Source organism: Panthera leo, chromosome E2 (genome assembly GCF_018350215.1).
Source record: "Panthera leo isolate Ple1 chromosome E2, P.leo_Ple1_pat1.1, whole genome shotgun sequence".
NCBI lineage: Eukaryota > Metazoa > Chordata > Mammalia > Carnivora > Felidae > Panthera > Panthera leo.
The window spans coordinates 34,638,168-34,652,145 of NC_056693.1; the positions used below are offsets into that span (position 1 = coordinate 34,638,168).

Below are 13,978 nucleotides of genomic sequence, written 5' to 3' on the forward strand. Positions count from 1 at the left end.
TCAGGCACGTGTGTGTGTGTGTGTGTGTGTGTGTGTGTGTGTGTGTGTTGTACGGACTGGGAGAAGGGTCAGTACCTCAGGATGATGATGTCCTACCTTTACCTGTCTCCTGCCAACTCCTGAGGAGTGGTGGGAGCCTGGAGAAAGCTGTCTCATGACCCCAGGTAGAGAGTCAGAGTCTAAGCCCCAGGGCTCAGCCAGGGGTGAGGTGTAGAGATAGCCTGCCTGCAAAATGGGTTTTCCCTATGCCCCATCCCCTGCTTGCAGCCTCACAACCAGGCTCCCTCCACTTCAGATGCTGAACTTGGGCCCGGGTCAAAAGGGATTGTTAGACACCTCTCTCAAAAGCTTCCACCATACCAATATACTCTGGGGGGGCTTCTCTGGGCCTGGCAGGCTCTGGTGGCCTAGAGGCAGCCTCTGGGTGTAGAGCAAGCATTGTCTGCTCTATCCACAGAGCTTCAGGACTAGCCCTCATCTGTCCAAACTACAGAGAGGAAAGCACAATGTCCTGGGGCCAGCCATAGGCAGTCCTGGGCCAGGGCCAGGATAACCAAATTCAAAGGGGTTAAGGAAGAGTGTCTCTGGCATGGTTAGAGAGCCAAGATAAATGTTGAGCTCCCAGACCTTCTAGATACCCCATCCACATCCCACTTGGTGGGCAGTGTGCAAGGACAGATCCCAATCAGGTAAATAGCCACCCAGCTCAAAGACTGTTTGAACAAGACTCTGCTGCTAGGATCTGGAACCTCAGGGATCCATGAACCTTGTGAGATTGTGAACAAAATGATGTGTCCACCCACATATACATTTTCTCATGGAGAGGCTCCTTGTTGTCATCTGATTTTCTGGAGAGTCAGCGTCCACAAAGGTTAGGTTACTTACACCCTCCCCATCTCCTTCCACTAATATTTACTGAGCACCTGCTGCATGCAGGCCAGGTCTCATGTGGAAGGAATTTAAAGACTACTACCAGGGGCGCCTGGGTGGCGCAGTCGGTTGAGCGGCCGACTTCAGCCAGGTCACGATCTCACGGTCCGTGAGTTCGAGCCCCGCGTCGGGCTCTGGGCTGATGGCTCAGAGCCTGGAGCCTGTTTCCGATTCTGTGTCTCCCTCTTTCTCTGTCCCTCCCCCGTTCATGCTCTGTCTCTCTCTGTCCCAAAAATAAAAAAAAAAAAAAAAAAAAAAAAAATTTAAAAAAAAAAAAAAAAATTAAAAAAAAAAAAAGACTACTACCAGCCTCTTATTTCTGGAGCCTATATTACACTATTCCGAACACAATGCCATGTGGCTCATTTATCTCCTCCAGACCTCATGCTCTATAAACACTCTGCAAAGCGACCAGAACCAACGCTATCCCATATCACAGATGGGAAAACTGAGGCCCAGATCAGGAAGTCATTCACCTCCAGCCAAACCCAGGGCTCAGGACTCAAAGAAAGTCCCAGTATTTGACACGGTATTCATGTATAGTTTGCACTCAAGATTTGTAGAATAAATTATTTCCCAGAATGGGAAGTCTTTTATTCAATCTTGGGTAAAAAACAAGGAGATGAGTTGTGTTGTTGTCTGATAATGCAGACAGAGGCTGCCTTACAGACACTAGGCTTTTTTAAATTTCTTTTAGGGGTGGAGGTGATGGGTACTATCCTTATACCGAGGTAAGGAACCATGGTGTCTGTCTGTCCTCATGTGTGGGGTTCTGCTGACAACAGAGCCGGAACATGGGGAGGAGCAGACAGGAAGAAGTAAGCAGATCACAGAGTCCCTGCCTCCTTGAGGGCCTATTCAGAAGGCACCCAGCCTCCTGCCATTTCATGCAGGAAGAAACCCTTTCCTCCAAGCCCAAAGGGCAGTCCACCTGGCTTGAACCTTGGGAAGCCACAGGCAGAACCTCGTGAGGTGTCAGAGCCACATTCTGCAGCCCTGAGTGCCACCCCCAGCATGACAGCTCAGAGAATGGATAGATTTGCCCAAAGCTCACATCACAACAGTCCTGCCCTGTGTGGGTCTTGGGACAGCCAGAGGGCATGCTTCAGTATTCCAGTGAGAATCAAGTCCCTGGGAGTTTTTTCCTGGCCCTGCTTCCTTGACACTGAATGACTGGGCAAGGCCCTCCAGGAATTTGGCTCAGCAGATATTTGAGGCCTTGTCTCACCCAGTGCTGGGTGTGGGAAAGACACAGACCAGATGCCATCCCTGCCTGTGAGGTGCTTCTAGTCCTAGTAGGAGGAAGGCAGGCCCAGCTGATTGAAACCTGAAAGCCGAAGGTGAGAATGTGGGCACACCTAGGCCACGTTCCTCAAGCCCAAGACACTGTGAATGGCAACCCACACCAGCAGTTTAATTTGGTTCTTGCCCACCAGGTATACACTGAATCCTGATTCCATAGGCATAAAAACATGTGCCCAAGAATGAAGAAAATACAGAGTAGATGAGCATCAACGAGCCTGATTCGCTATGCACTTTCTATTTTTTTAAGTTTATTTATTTTTTAAGTAATCTCTATGCCCAACATGGGGCTCAGACTCAGGACCCCAAGATCAAGAGCCAAACACTCTTCTGACTGAGCCAGCCAGGTACCCCCACACTTTCTAGTTTTTAAGCACAAGATAATGTATGAAGTAAGCACTTTGCAGACACCATGAGATGGGTAATTTTAAACCCATTATGTTTTATGAATGACGAAATGGACTCAGGGAGGTTAAATGACTGGCCCAAGGTCACACTGCTGGTGATTGGCAGAGCTGGGAATTGAAGCCAGCATCCCTGACCCTCGAGCCTGCAGCCACCACATTCCACCGCCTTTCTGCGATGAGAGAGATACAAGCCAAGAATGGGGAAGAAACCAGAGGGGGCTTCCTGGGGGTGAACACATTTGTTAACCCCATCCAGAGGCCAAGAGATGGGAAAAGCCCCATTCCTACCCAACCTGGGGCCACTGTGTCCTGGCCTCAAAGCCCTCTCAGCCTCAGGAGGCTCTTTACTCATCAATAGATCACATTAGGGGTGCCTGGGTGGCTCAGTCGGTTAAGCATCCGACTTCGGCTCAGGTCATGATCTCACGGTTTGTGGGTTCGAGCCCCGCGTTGGGCTCTGTGCTGACAGCTCAGAGCTTGGAGCCTGCTTCGGATTCTGTGTTTCGCTCTGTCTCTGCCCCTCCCCTGCTCACGTTCTGTCTCTCTCTGTCTCAAAAATAAATAAAACATTAAAAAAATTTTTTAAATAATTTCTATTGGGAAAACAATAATTTAAAAATCAATCAATCGGGGCGCCTGGGCGGCTCAGTCGGTTGGGCGTCCGACTTCAGCTCAGGTCATGATCTCGCGGTCCGTGAGTTTGAGCCCCGCGTCGGGCTCTATGCTGACAGCTCGGAGCCTGGAGCCTGCTTTGGATTCTGTGCCTCCCTCTCTCTCTGCCTCTCGCCTGTTCATGCTCTGTCTCTCTCTGTCTCAAAAATAAATAAAAATGTTAAAAAATAAAAATAAAAATCAATCAATCAATCAATCACGTTAGAAATCCTCCCTATGGCCTCTGCCCTGGAGGCTTTCCAGCTTCCATGGCCCCACCTGCAGGTCTTTTGGCCAGTCCCCAGCCCACCTCCCTGGCCCTGGGCCTCAAGGCATTACCCCAACACAACCCCCCCCCCCCCACCAGACTCCTTGTTGTTCTGAACACAGCAGGCTCTTGTCTGCCCTTTGTTCAAAGCCTTCATCCTACCTGAAATGCTTTCTGCACTTCTTCCTAACCAAATCCTACCATTTCTCCCAAGCAGGGCTCCCTCCAGGCCTCCCCTCTCCCCCCCCCCCCCAGTCTTCCCCAAGACCATGAGGACCTGACGGTAGCTATTTGGGGGGGGACTGACTCCTAGCCTCTGGCCCACAGTTGGTTCTAAGGAAATACTGCACTTGGTGGCTCCTTTTCTCTGAGTGAACGCGGGGCTCAGGAATGGGGCCTGGGGCCCCCCAACACCAACAGTCAGATCTGGACTAAATGAAACAATTACTACAAAGTAATAGTTGTGTTTATTACAAAGTAACACAATACACATCCTCACCCAGGGCCTGGGGCTGGCAATGGGGATGGATCAAGGGTCAGGGAGGACTCACATATGATATTTTGTGCTAAAAATCAGCAGCTCTGACATTTCTGACCCTACCGTTTGATACATGAAAACCTCAAAAGTCCCTCATCTGAAGTTTCAGTCTCATGCCCTGCAGCACCCGCTCAGTGCCCAGCAAGCTGCCGGCACTGGTAATGCTTGTGGATGAACAGAGGCAGGAATGCAGACCTAGGTTTGGGGCTGCACACACACAGCGAAGGGGGAGACCCCGAGGGCACCCCCTATCTTCACCCCTTCCCTTGACCTCCTTTTCAGGGCCCTGAGGAGGACTGGGCATTCTGGGCCTGGAATCTTGGTAGATTCGTGAAAATCAATAGCGGCCAAGGCTTTTCCTGGAGCCGTGACCTTCAAGGAACAAAGAAAGCACCCGTTTGAGGATGGGATGTGGAACTTATCACAGGCGAGCCTGGCCCAGGCTGGGAGGCCCCGGGCAAATGTCCAAAGCCTGAGCAGCCCATGGTCCTGGCTGAGGCCTGCTCCAGAAGAGGGAATGAGGTGGGGAGGTAGAAAGTCAGGACGGAGGACTGGAGACAGAGGTTTCCACAAAGGTGTCTGAGGAGGCCTAGGCTCTTTATGGAGCTGCTTCTGCACGGATGGGGAGACAGAACACAGCAGCTTTAATCCCTTTGGGAGTCAAGGGCCCACCAGAGGGCCGGCCGCCCCCTCTGCCGGATGGTGAAGAGCTTTCCTGCTGCCCTGGCCAGACCGGGTGCCGGCACCAGTCCCAGCCATTGTGCCTGGCTTCCTGGCCCACAAAGAGTGGGTTGGAACCAGAGCCCCAGGCTTCAGTGGCCAGAGCTCGAGGCCTGTGAAGTTCAGAGCCGGGGGCTGTCCCAGCCTCTCTATCTGTTCCCCACCAGGCCAGACCCCACAATTCCAGGCCTCTCTCATCACCAAATGCATGGCTTTGGGATCTCAGGGGTCAGCCCAAAGGGCATACTCAAGTGCGTCCTGCCCATCTCATGGAGATGATATGAGGCTGTGACCAGCCGGCAGAAGAAAAGGGTCTTATGAGTGGCATGGCGTGTAGGGGTGGGGAGAGCCCCGACATTCAGATGGAAGAGTTAGGCCAGCTCCCTTCGGCCTCTGGCCTCCCACTGTTCTGCTTTCCTGAGTGGCCGCTACATGCCAAACCCTCCACACAGGCCATTTCACTGTGCCCTCACCCTACACCCAGAGGACAGCAGCATCTGGCTCCATTTCACCGATGAGGAAAATGAGGCTCGAGAAGTCCCACCACCTGCCCAATGCTTTGTTGCTGCTGAGTGGCAGAGAGGGACTCTAGCCAGGTCTGACTGTGGTGCTCTTCACCACAACACCACACCACTGCCACCATGGCTTGCGAGCACAGGCTCCACCCCCAGAGAGCAGGGTCCTCCCCACTCCCCCCCCCCCAACCCCTGTGCAGGGCCAAGCCCACAGCCAGCCACACAGTGGGAGAGTGACAAAGCTATTGGGATGACAGGCTTCCTACGAAAGTCATCTTTGAGGGCCCAGCCTGCCCTGGCAATGACTTCTAGGACCTGGGAGAATGCCACCACCCCTGCCCCACCCCACCAGTGCAGCACATCTGTCCCCATGAGGGGGTGGGGGGTGGGGTGGTACTAATTCCAAAACGGGGGGTTTATGTTGGCCTCTCCCTCTTGTTCCTCTCAGCTCTGTCATCCAGGTGTCACCTCTCACCCCAAGCAACCACCCTCTTCCTATCCTGTCAGTGGTTGGGGCAAAGGGAATGACTGCCCAGAGACTAAAGGAGGTAGTGTTAGCTCACACCCCTAATCACAATGTCTGGAGTGCCCTCCCGAAAACGGTATGCTCTACAAGAGGGAGGCTCACATCAGCTGTGGGACACAGGAGGCTGTGGGGCTCCTGGGCAAGTAGGTGGGAGGTGCGGTCAGCTGCAGTGGGCAGTTGCTTACGCCAGTCTATCCTGTCTCTGTCACTTATGACTGAAGCCAGACTGAGGCAGCAGGACAGCAGGCTGGAGGCCAGGAGAGGCAGGCAGAGGAAAAGAGGACACGGGTTGATTCTATCACCTTCCCAGAATCAGAGTGTCAGATCTCCAAGGACCCTCAGAGATCAGAGTCAAGACCTCTGTTTCAGATGGGGATCTGGGGCCCCAGGAGGGGCAGTCAACAAACGCCTGGGGTCACTTTTTATCAAAAGACTAGGACTTGAACCTGGACATACATCCAGGCTCCCAGGCTCCATTCAATGCCCTGGTTTTGACACAGGGTGGAGCCCTGAGGCTGAGGGCCAGGTGGGAGCCTTAGGAGACCGGCTGTTTTGTGTGAAGAGGTGGGGGTGGGGACAGAAGAAGAGAACGTCATCATAGGCCCCACATGAGCTCAGCTATAGCCAGCCAGGTTTCCTCCTGCCCCAAGGCACATGAAGACCACTCCATTCAGGAAGGGCAACCTGAAGCTATTAAGCACCAAACACATGCCAGTGCTTTCCAGGAGTCTCTGCAACGTGGGTGGGTTTTGCCTAAGGTCACTCAGCTAGAAAGGACACTAGGCTTCAAACCTGGCACAGAGACAAGGGGCCTGGGTGTCCTCTTGCTGACAGGTGGACACCTGCAGGAAGGGCCACATGGCTCCTCAAGGGAGGTCCTCCCATGGGCACACAAAGAGGGGACAAGGGGAGTGTTAGTTCTGGGTCACATCTGAGGTTCCTCTTGGCCTTTCTACTAAGACTTGTGTGCAGAAGTCACCTCCAGGGCAGGGTGTCTGGCCACCCAGCTAGCCACCCTCCACTGGCTCTCAGATGCCCAGACCTGGGCAGGCTTTCTCCCTCTCTCCCTTCTACCCCTGCCCTTGAGAAATGGAAGGAGCCAAGTCACAGCTGGCCCACTGGGACACTGGGGCAGGGGAACAGAAGAAAGGTGGGTTGGAAGGCCAAGAGGGGACATGGACATGCAGATGGCCATGTGACAGGGTGAGTACAAGTAGGGTGAGAGCAGGCAACCCTCTGGGGCAGGGCATCTGCCTGGGGCCACTGCTGCCCCAGGCAAGCCCTGGTTCTCCCCTGGGGCTGAGCAAGCGCTCATACGCTCATGCTTCCGAGGCCAGGTTCCTGGCTTCTGACCATCCACAAGCTGCCCGTCCCTCACAGCCCAGCTCCCTTTGCAGGAGCTGCAGTTAGACCCCTGGGGAGGCCAAGAGGCTGCAGGCCTATTCCCTGGGGCCCTGGTGAGCACCTTCACGGCTTGCCCACCAGGGCCTCCACACGTGAGACCCTTTAATTCTCACAGCAACTGAGCAAGGCAAGGGTTACCTCCCTATTTTGCAGATGCAGCAACTGAGTCCCAAAGAGGTGTAGTGACTTGCCCAAAGCTGTGTGACCAGAGCATTCAAAACTTGGGATTCAAACCCAGCCTTATGTGCAGCCCCAAGCCTACCACCCAGGCCTGCACAACTCTCTCTCCCTCTCCATGCCCCATCATCCCCCAGTGGAAGAATGACCAGAATAAGCAGTGCTTTGGTCTGTGATGGTCAATGTCTTTACTTCTAAAGCATACATTGGACTCACTATATATTAACATCAAAAGGGGCTATCTAAAATGGAGTCATTCTTTTTAAAAATCCAAATTTTCACATTTTAATAGAAGATCCAAAATGACATGAAATTAAACTATACAATGTTATGAACAGTATAACAACTGCTTTTAGAAAGCAAAAGGAAAGGGGGGAAAATGAGCAGTTGGGCCTATGGTTGGCCTGGGTTCCATGTCTTTTGAGGCATTGTGACGGAGAGCCAGCACCGAGGGGAAGGACCAGCCCCTCTCCGCAGGCACAGGAAGGGAGCCCAGTCTCATAGAAGAGGCAGATGTGGGCTCTTCAGCCTTCTCAAGGTGACAGTGAGACAAGGGGGCCTCTCTGCTCCTCTGGGCCCTTGGCGCAAGCACTGATTAAAGTCTTTCAAGACCCACACCCAAGGAGGAAGGCTGGTAGAGCACAGGGGCACAGCCGGGTTCAAAAGAATCATTTTGATAATAAAAGTCCTCTGGGCTTCCCAAGGAGGGGAGGAGATCACTGGCCAGCGATCTCAGTCGACTCCAGCCACCTACTGGTTCCCTTAACCCTCTTCCCCAGCCTGCTCCCTATTGCCCCAGACACCCTTGACTCCATGAGCCCTGGTGGTCAGCCAGAGACCTAGAGGGACCCCAGGAGGGAATGCTCTGGCCTTGGAAGTCACTGGATGTTGTCCAGGGCATCTTGGCAGTGCAAGACCCCTGGGGTCCAGGCCAACAGCCAGACTGATGGGGAAGGTGCCCACGGGCTGGGAGAGCACTGTGGGATCAGAGTCCTTTCACCTCCCCCACCCTTGGTGCCCAGGCCTGGTCTTGGCCCAGAAGCAGAGCAAAGGCAAGCTGACTGGGGCCATGCCCTTGACACTTTGGTTCACACCTTCAAGGGGGAGGACACTTGTCTGCATCCACTGGTAAGATCATGCACTTGGCCCTGCTTCCTCCCAGGCACCAAGGTGGTCTAACGATCCCCTTCTTTCACATCAGCGGTCCTGTCTGGCCGAGAACACATTCCCCAGAGCTTGGAACTATGCTGCAAAGGTAGGAAGGGGCACTTCTCGAACAGCAGGATTAGCCCTCAGCACAAAAGCTGCCTTTCCTCCTTTCCCTGTGGATGGCACTGTCCCTGGCTGAATGTGTCACAGGAGAACTTCTCTGCCTCCTCCCTTTGGGCTGGGCCAGTTCTCTCCAGGCATACCCAGCTCACAGACGTGCAGCCCTCCTGTTATGTCTCACGATCAGAAACCAGAAGGGCACATCACCCCTAGCTGGAGCAGACCGACAGGCCTGTGGCTCACCTCCTGGTCCCCAGGACCATATCACAAAGCTGGCCTTCTCCCTCAAACAGCAACTTGAAGGAGGATGCCCTACATCCAACCCACCTATGGGGTCTGGCCCTTCTCCCAGGCCCTACGATGGCCATCCTCCTTCCTAGAAACTATCTGGTTTCTAATTAGGCTGAAAAGTTTGGGAAGGTTGGGCTGGCACCAATCCCTCCGCAGGGTAGAGACAGGCCACTTGATTTCCAGCCTGGTTCCAGGCCGCCAGAGACAAGAGAGGCCGATGGCTCTCAAGAAAAGGAATCTTGTAATGGGAAAGAGGTTTGTGGGATCAGGACCAGCCCCAGCAATCTGGCTCCCCCACTTCCAGGTCCCCACTCCCCCACCCCCACCCCCTGGCTGCCCAGTGCCATCTGTCCTCAGGGTCACTCAAGGCCCAGGGCCTCAGACCACGGGCCAGGTAGAGGGCTCAATGCGAGGAGTCTGGGCGGGGACAGGATGGGGGCCAAGGCGCGCACTCAGGGCAGGCAGGCGGCTACCTGGTAGGCGCCCTCCGCAGCCGCAGCCGCCGCGCTGTGCTGAGCGCTGTGCTCCTGCAGTAGGGCCACGTCCAGGAAGCGCTCGCCGCACCACACACACTTGAACTGCTGCTCGCGGGCGTGCACACCCTGGTGCTTGTTGAGATGCTCCCGCTGCTTGAAGGCCTTATCACAATTGGGGCACTTGTAGGGCTTCTCTCCCGTGTGCACCCGCCGGTGCCGCTGCAGGTCTGACGCGTACTTGAAGCGCTTCTCGCAGTCCGGGCACTTGAGTGGCTTCTCGCGGGCTGGGTCGCAGCGGTGCTGCACGAACTCCGAGGATGAGAAGAAGCGGCGCTCGCACAGAGTGCAGCGCAGAGGCTTCTCGGCTGCCGAGCAGTGGGCCAGCTGGTGCTTCTGCAGGGCCGACGCCCGCTTATAAGCCTTGTTGCACACGGGGCACTTGAAGGGCCGCTCGGCCGCGCCCGGCAGGCACTTGTGCCGCAGCAGCTCGGCCGACTGGTCGAAGCCCTTCTGGCACACGGGGCACTTGAAGAGGGTCTCGAGGGTGTGCACGTGCTGGTGGTAGAGCAGGTGGCTGGGCTGCCCGAAGCCCTTCTCGCACAGGCCGCACTTGAAGGGCTCCTCGGTCTTGTGTGTGCGCCGGTGCCGCATGAGCGCGTACTGCTGCTTGAAGCCCATCGGGCACAGATCGCACTTGAAGGGACGCTCCGCGCTGTGCGTGCGCTCGTGCTGCCGCAGGTCCGACGGCCGCTTGAAGGCCTTCTGGCACTCGCCACAGCGGAAGGGCCGCTCCCCGCTCGGCGTGCACGGGTGCTGCAGCAGCTCGGAGGACTCCTTGAAGTGCAGCTCGCACACGTTGCAGCGGAACAGGTGGTGCTCGCCCGAGTGCGCGTACATGTGGCGCACCAGGTGGGAGCGGTGCTTGAAGGTCTTCTCGCACACCGCGCACTTGTAGGGCCGCTCGGAGCTGTGCGTGCGCTTGTGGTGCACCAGGTGGGACGACTGGCTGAAGCTCTTGTCGCACAGCGTGCACTTGTACGGCTTCTCGCCCGTGTGGATTCGCTCGTGCCGCGACAGCTCCGACAGGTGCTTGAAGGGCTTCTGGCAGATGGAGCAGCTGTAGGGCTTGTCGGCCTGTTCGGCGGGAGCCACGGTGGGCGGCGCGGCTGCCGGGGGCAGCGCCGACGCAGCGGTGGCTGCGGGCTCAGCGGCCTCGGCGGGCTTGTAGGTCTTCTCGCAGATGGAACATTTCACGAGGCCACCGGTGCCACTGTGTGCGCTGTGGTGCTGTGCCAGCGAGGTGAGCAGCGAGAAGCCCATCTTGCAGACGCCACAGACAAAAGGCTTCTGTTCGGCCTGCACGCACTGATGTTCCAGCAGGTCGGTAGCCTGATGGAAAATCTTGAGGCACTGCGTGCACTGAAACGAGCGGTCGTGGCCCGCCAGGCACTGGTGCTCATGCGGGCTGGACAGGTGTGCCAGGTCGTGACCGCACACACCGCACTTGGGGCCCGGCTCACCGGCTGCCTGCAGGGGCGCGTGCTGCGGGGGCTGGAGGCCCGGGTCGGGCTGCAGGAGGATGCCATAGACAGCACAGCCCAGGGGGTTCTCAGCTGAGCCTGGGGGCAGCGCGTGCTCAGCCAGGGCCGGCGGCGGTTCTGCATGGTGCTGAGGCTGTGGTGGCTGAGGCTGCTGTGGCTGCGTCTGTGGTGGCTGCTGCCAGCTTTCCGACATGCTTGGGAGGATGAAACAGGGTTTGGAGAGTAATGGCTTCAGTTTCCCACTTAAGGTGATCCAACCCAGACAGAAGCTGCCTGGGATCAGGTATGGACAAAAACCTCAGACAAGGCACGGAAGAGGGACTGGTCAGACGGCCCAAGTCATTAACCAAGATAGATTACAAGGCTCTGCCTGCAGGACAGGGGGCTCTTCGAGGCAGGATGCCAGCAATGCCAGAAAGGCTCTGCCCTTCCCCGATGATTGGTTCTGTAGAGAAAAGAAAAATTGTGAGCTCAAGGCAGAGATACACAGCTGGTCCCTGGGCCCTCTCCCTGTTCTGCCTGCACTTGCCATACCATTGCCACATCAGGGAAGGGATAGAGGTTCAGGGCTGGAAGATGTGCTCTCTTCACACAAGTCCACAGAAGTCTGCTGGCAGCTCAGCTCCTCCAGCAGAGAGCCTCCCAGCTCCCCAGCCTATGACCAGCCCTCTTCAGTCAGCTGTCTCACAGATAAGGGGCTGGGATGATCTTCCCATAATACAAGAAGTCATAAATTCTGCTCATGCTCCAAAGAAGAGGGAGGGGAAGACTGACCCGTTAAGCCAAAATGATTTTAGCAGCATAACTTTTTCTTTTTTTCTTCTTTCTTTCTTTTTTTTTTTTTTTGCAAATAGATTCTTACTTGGAAGCCCAATATATTAGATAAAAGCAGAGACGCACTGGTGCAGGACTCCCTGAGGCCTTCCAGCTCCTGAGAGCCCTCAATCTCAACCCAGGACATTGGTGCTCAGGATAATAGCCTGCCGGAACAGAGAACCAGGCCTCCCAGATCTGAGGGCCCAACAGCAAACAGCCTCACAGTCACTATTTAAAACAGCTACAGGAACCGAAGAGCATCTCAAAAACCTTCTTTTGTGAGGGACTGAACCACATCCCTCTCAAGTATTCCCCAGGCCCTCTATCCTGACGATATGCCTGTTCTTTCTCCATACAACAGTCTGGTTGGCCTGGCAGAGACCTTAGCCACTGTAAGATGGGGGGTAGATGATAGGGCTATAGACCCACCCAGCCTGGAGGTCTCCACAGCAGAACATGCCCCCACTCTAGTTATCTGCCTGAGCACCAAAAACTCCTGAATCCTCTGAATCTGAGGAAGGCCTAGAGGAAAAGGTAAGCAATTAAAAGTTTGCCTCTACAATGTGGGAAGTAGCATGCTAACCACAGAGCATTTCTCCTCTCTCCAGGACAACCTGGAAAAGGCAACCTTTCCAGAGACAGCCCTGTTCCCTTGCTCCAAGTCCATAACATTTTGGGTTATCAATGGAAGGTAAAGACCACCCAGCCCAGGCAAATCTCTAACTCACCACTTTGTGGCAGCATAAGGTAACAACAGTGAGAGGGAAGAACTTTTAGAATTACAGGCAACCCACTTTCAGGTTTCCAGCTCCTCTGCCTCAAACATCAAAAAGTTTCTAAGTTTTCTCCTGAGGGAAAGAGTAGAAAAAAAAAAAAAAAAAAAAAAAAAAGAGGGGGGAGGGGGGGATGCCTTCACAGGCCAGCCCTGCTTCTAACTGTTCTGCCAAAGAAACATAAGAATCGGGGAAAAACTGTCATCCACAGCATCTTCCGGGAAGGAAAGAAGGAAAGGAGTCGCTGCTCCGGGTCGAAGCAGCAGGTTGCATGAGCAAGCAGGTAGGAAGCCTCCCCCAGGAAAGTGGGGAGTGGGACTACTTTGAGCGCAGTCTAGGTCCGGATGCGCCAACCCAGATGATTTTTTTTTTTTTTTTTTCCGTTATGAATGGCTGCCAGAACCAGGATCCCCGGTCCTGGGCCCCCAGCTGCACTGCCCACCCCTGCCCTTTCCAGGAAGGTACAGCGCGGAGGCCTGATAATTCCGCAGAGAGACGAGTGTAAAGGAGGCAAAGGGAGGCCCCCACCTGCGTCCCAAGCCAGCCCTTCCTCCTCCCTGGGAAACCGAATGAAAGGCGATCACCTCCCCACCGCGGGCACTGCTACCCGCCCAGCTGGGCTGCCTCCTGTCAGCCCTCACCGAGAATGGCCAGGCCGCTACGGCCAGAGCGCCGGCCCCGAGGGCGATTGAGCCCGAGGAAGGCCCCAGGGCCGCAGACTGGGCCCGGTTAGTAGCAACGCGCCCAGAGGCCCAGGAGGCCGCCGGGTCGGGCCGGAGGTGGGGGGGAAGTAGGGGGGGGGGCGGGCGGACTGGCTGGGAAAGGGGTGCGGCGGGCACGGGAGTAGCCCCCAGACGCAGCCCCAGGCGCCCCGGCTGCTCACCTGCTCCAGGCCGCCCGCGGGGTCAGGCGCGGGGCGAGTGGCGTCCGGCTGCTCTCTCGGCTGCCCCTTTATTCCGGCTCCAGCGGCGGCGGCGCGGCCTACGCGCACTGCCAATCCCCGGCCTCGAGTAGCGGCGGCGGCGGCCGGCCCGGGGCGGGGAACCAGCTAGCGGTGGCCGGGACCGAGGAAGCGACGTGCGCGGCCGAGATAGCGGGGCCAGGGCGGAGGAGCGCCGGGAGGGCGGGCGAACGGACCGACGGCCTTGCAGAGACCGGCGGACAGGCGGGCGGCGCGGGGGCCAGGGAGGCGGGGCCGGGGGAGGAGCGGCAGCCGGGGCGGCGGCGGCTGCGGGAGGAGCGGGCGGCGCGGAGCGAGGCCGCCCCCTGCTGGGGACCCCGCGGCCAGGCTGGGTCCGACAGTCAGGCGTGCGAGGTGGCTCTCCAGTTACCCGGTCGGCACTCCTCAGCCGACCCAGGGAGGGCGCTCTCTTC

General features: G+C 56.3%; 1 protein-coding gene across 2 annotated transcripts; it reads right to left on the bottom strand.

Annotated features, from left to right (window-relative positions):
• Positions 1-5,534: 5,534 nt before the first annotated feature.
• Positions 5,535-13,787, bottom strand: ZNF319 (zinc finger protein 319). Of its 2 annotated transcripts, XM_042918154.1 has the most exons (3): positions 13,488-13,787; positions 12,560-12,679; positions 5,535-11,460 (listed from the first exon to the last, which is right to left on the bottom strand). In XM_042918154.1, the coding sequence occupies exon 3, from the start codon at positions 11,206-11,208 to the stop codon at positions 9,451-9,453; it is 1,758 nt and encodes a 585-aa protein (XP_042774088.1). In that variant the 5' UTR covers positions 11,209-11,460; positions 12,560-12,679; positions 13,488-13,787; the 3' UTR covers positions 5,535-9,450. The 2 variants fall into 2 exon arrangements, with proteins under 2 accessions (XP_042774088.1, XP_042774087.1); XM_042918153.1 differs by lacking the exon at positions 12,560-12,679.
• Positions 13,788-13,978: the final 191 nt, after the last annotated feature.

Excerpts from the sequence above, each read along its gene's own strand:
- ZNF319 (XM_042918153.1), bottom strand. The coding sequence starts at position 11,208 with ATGTCGGAAAGCTGGCAGCAGCCACCACAGACGCAGCCACAGCAGCCT.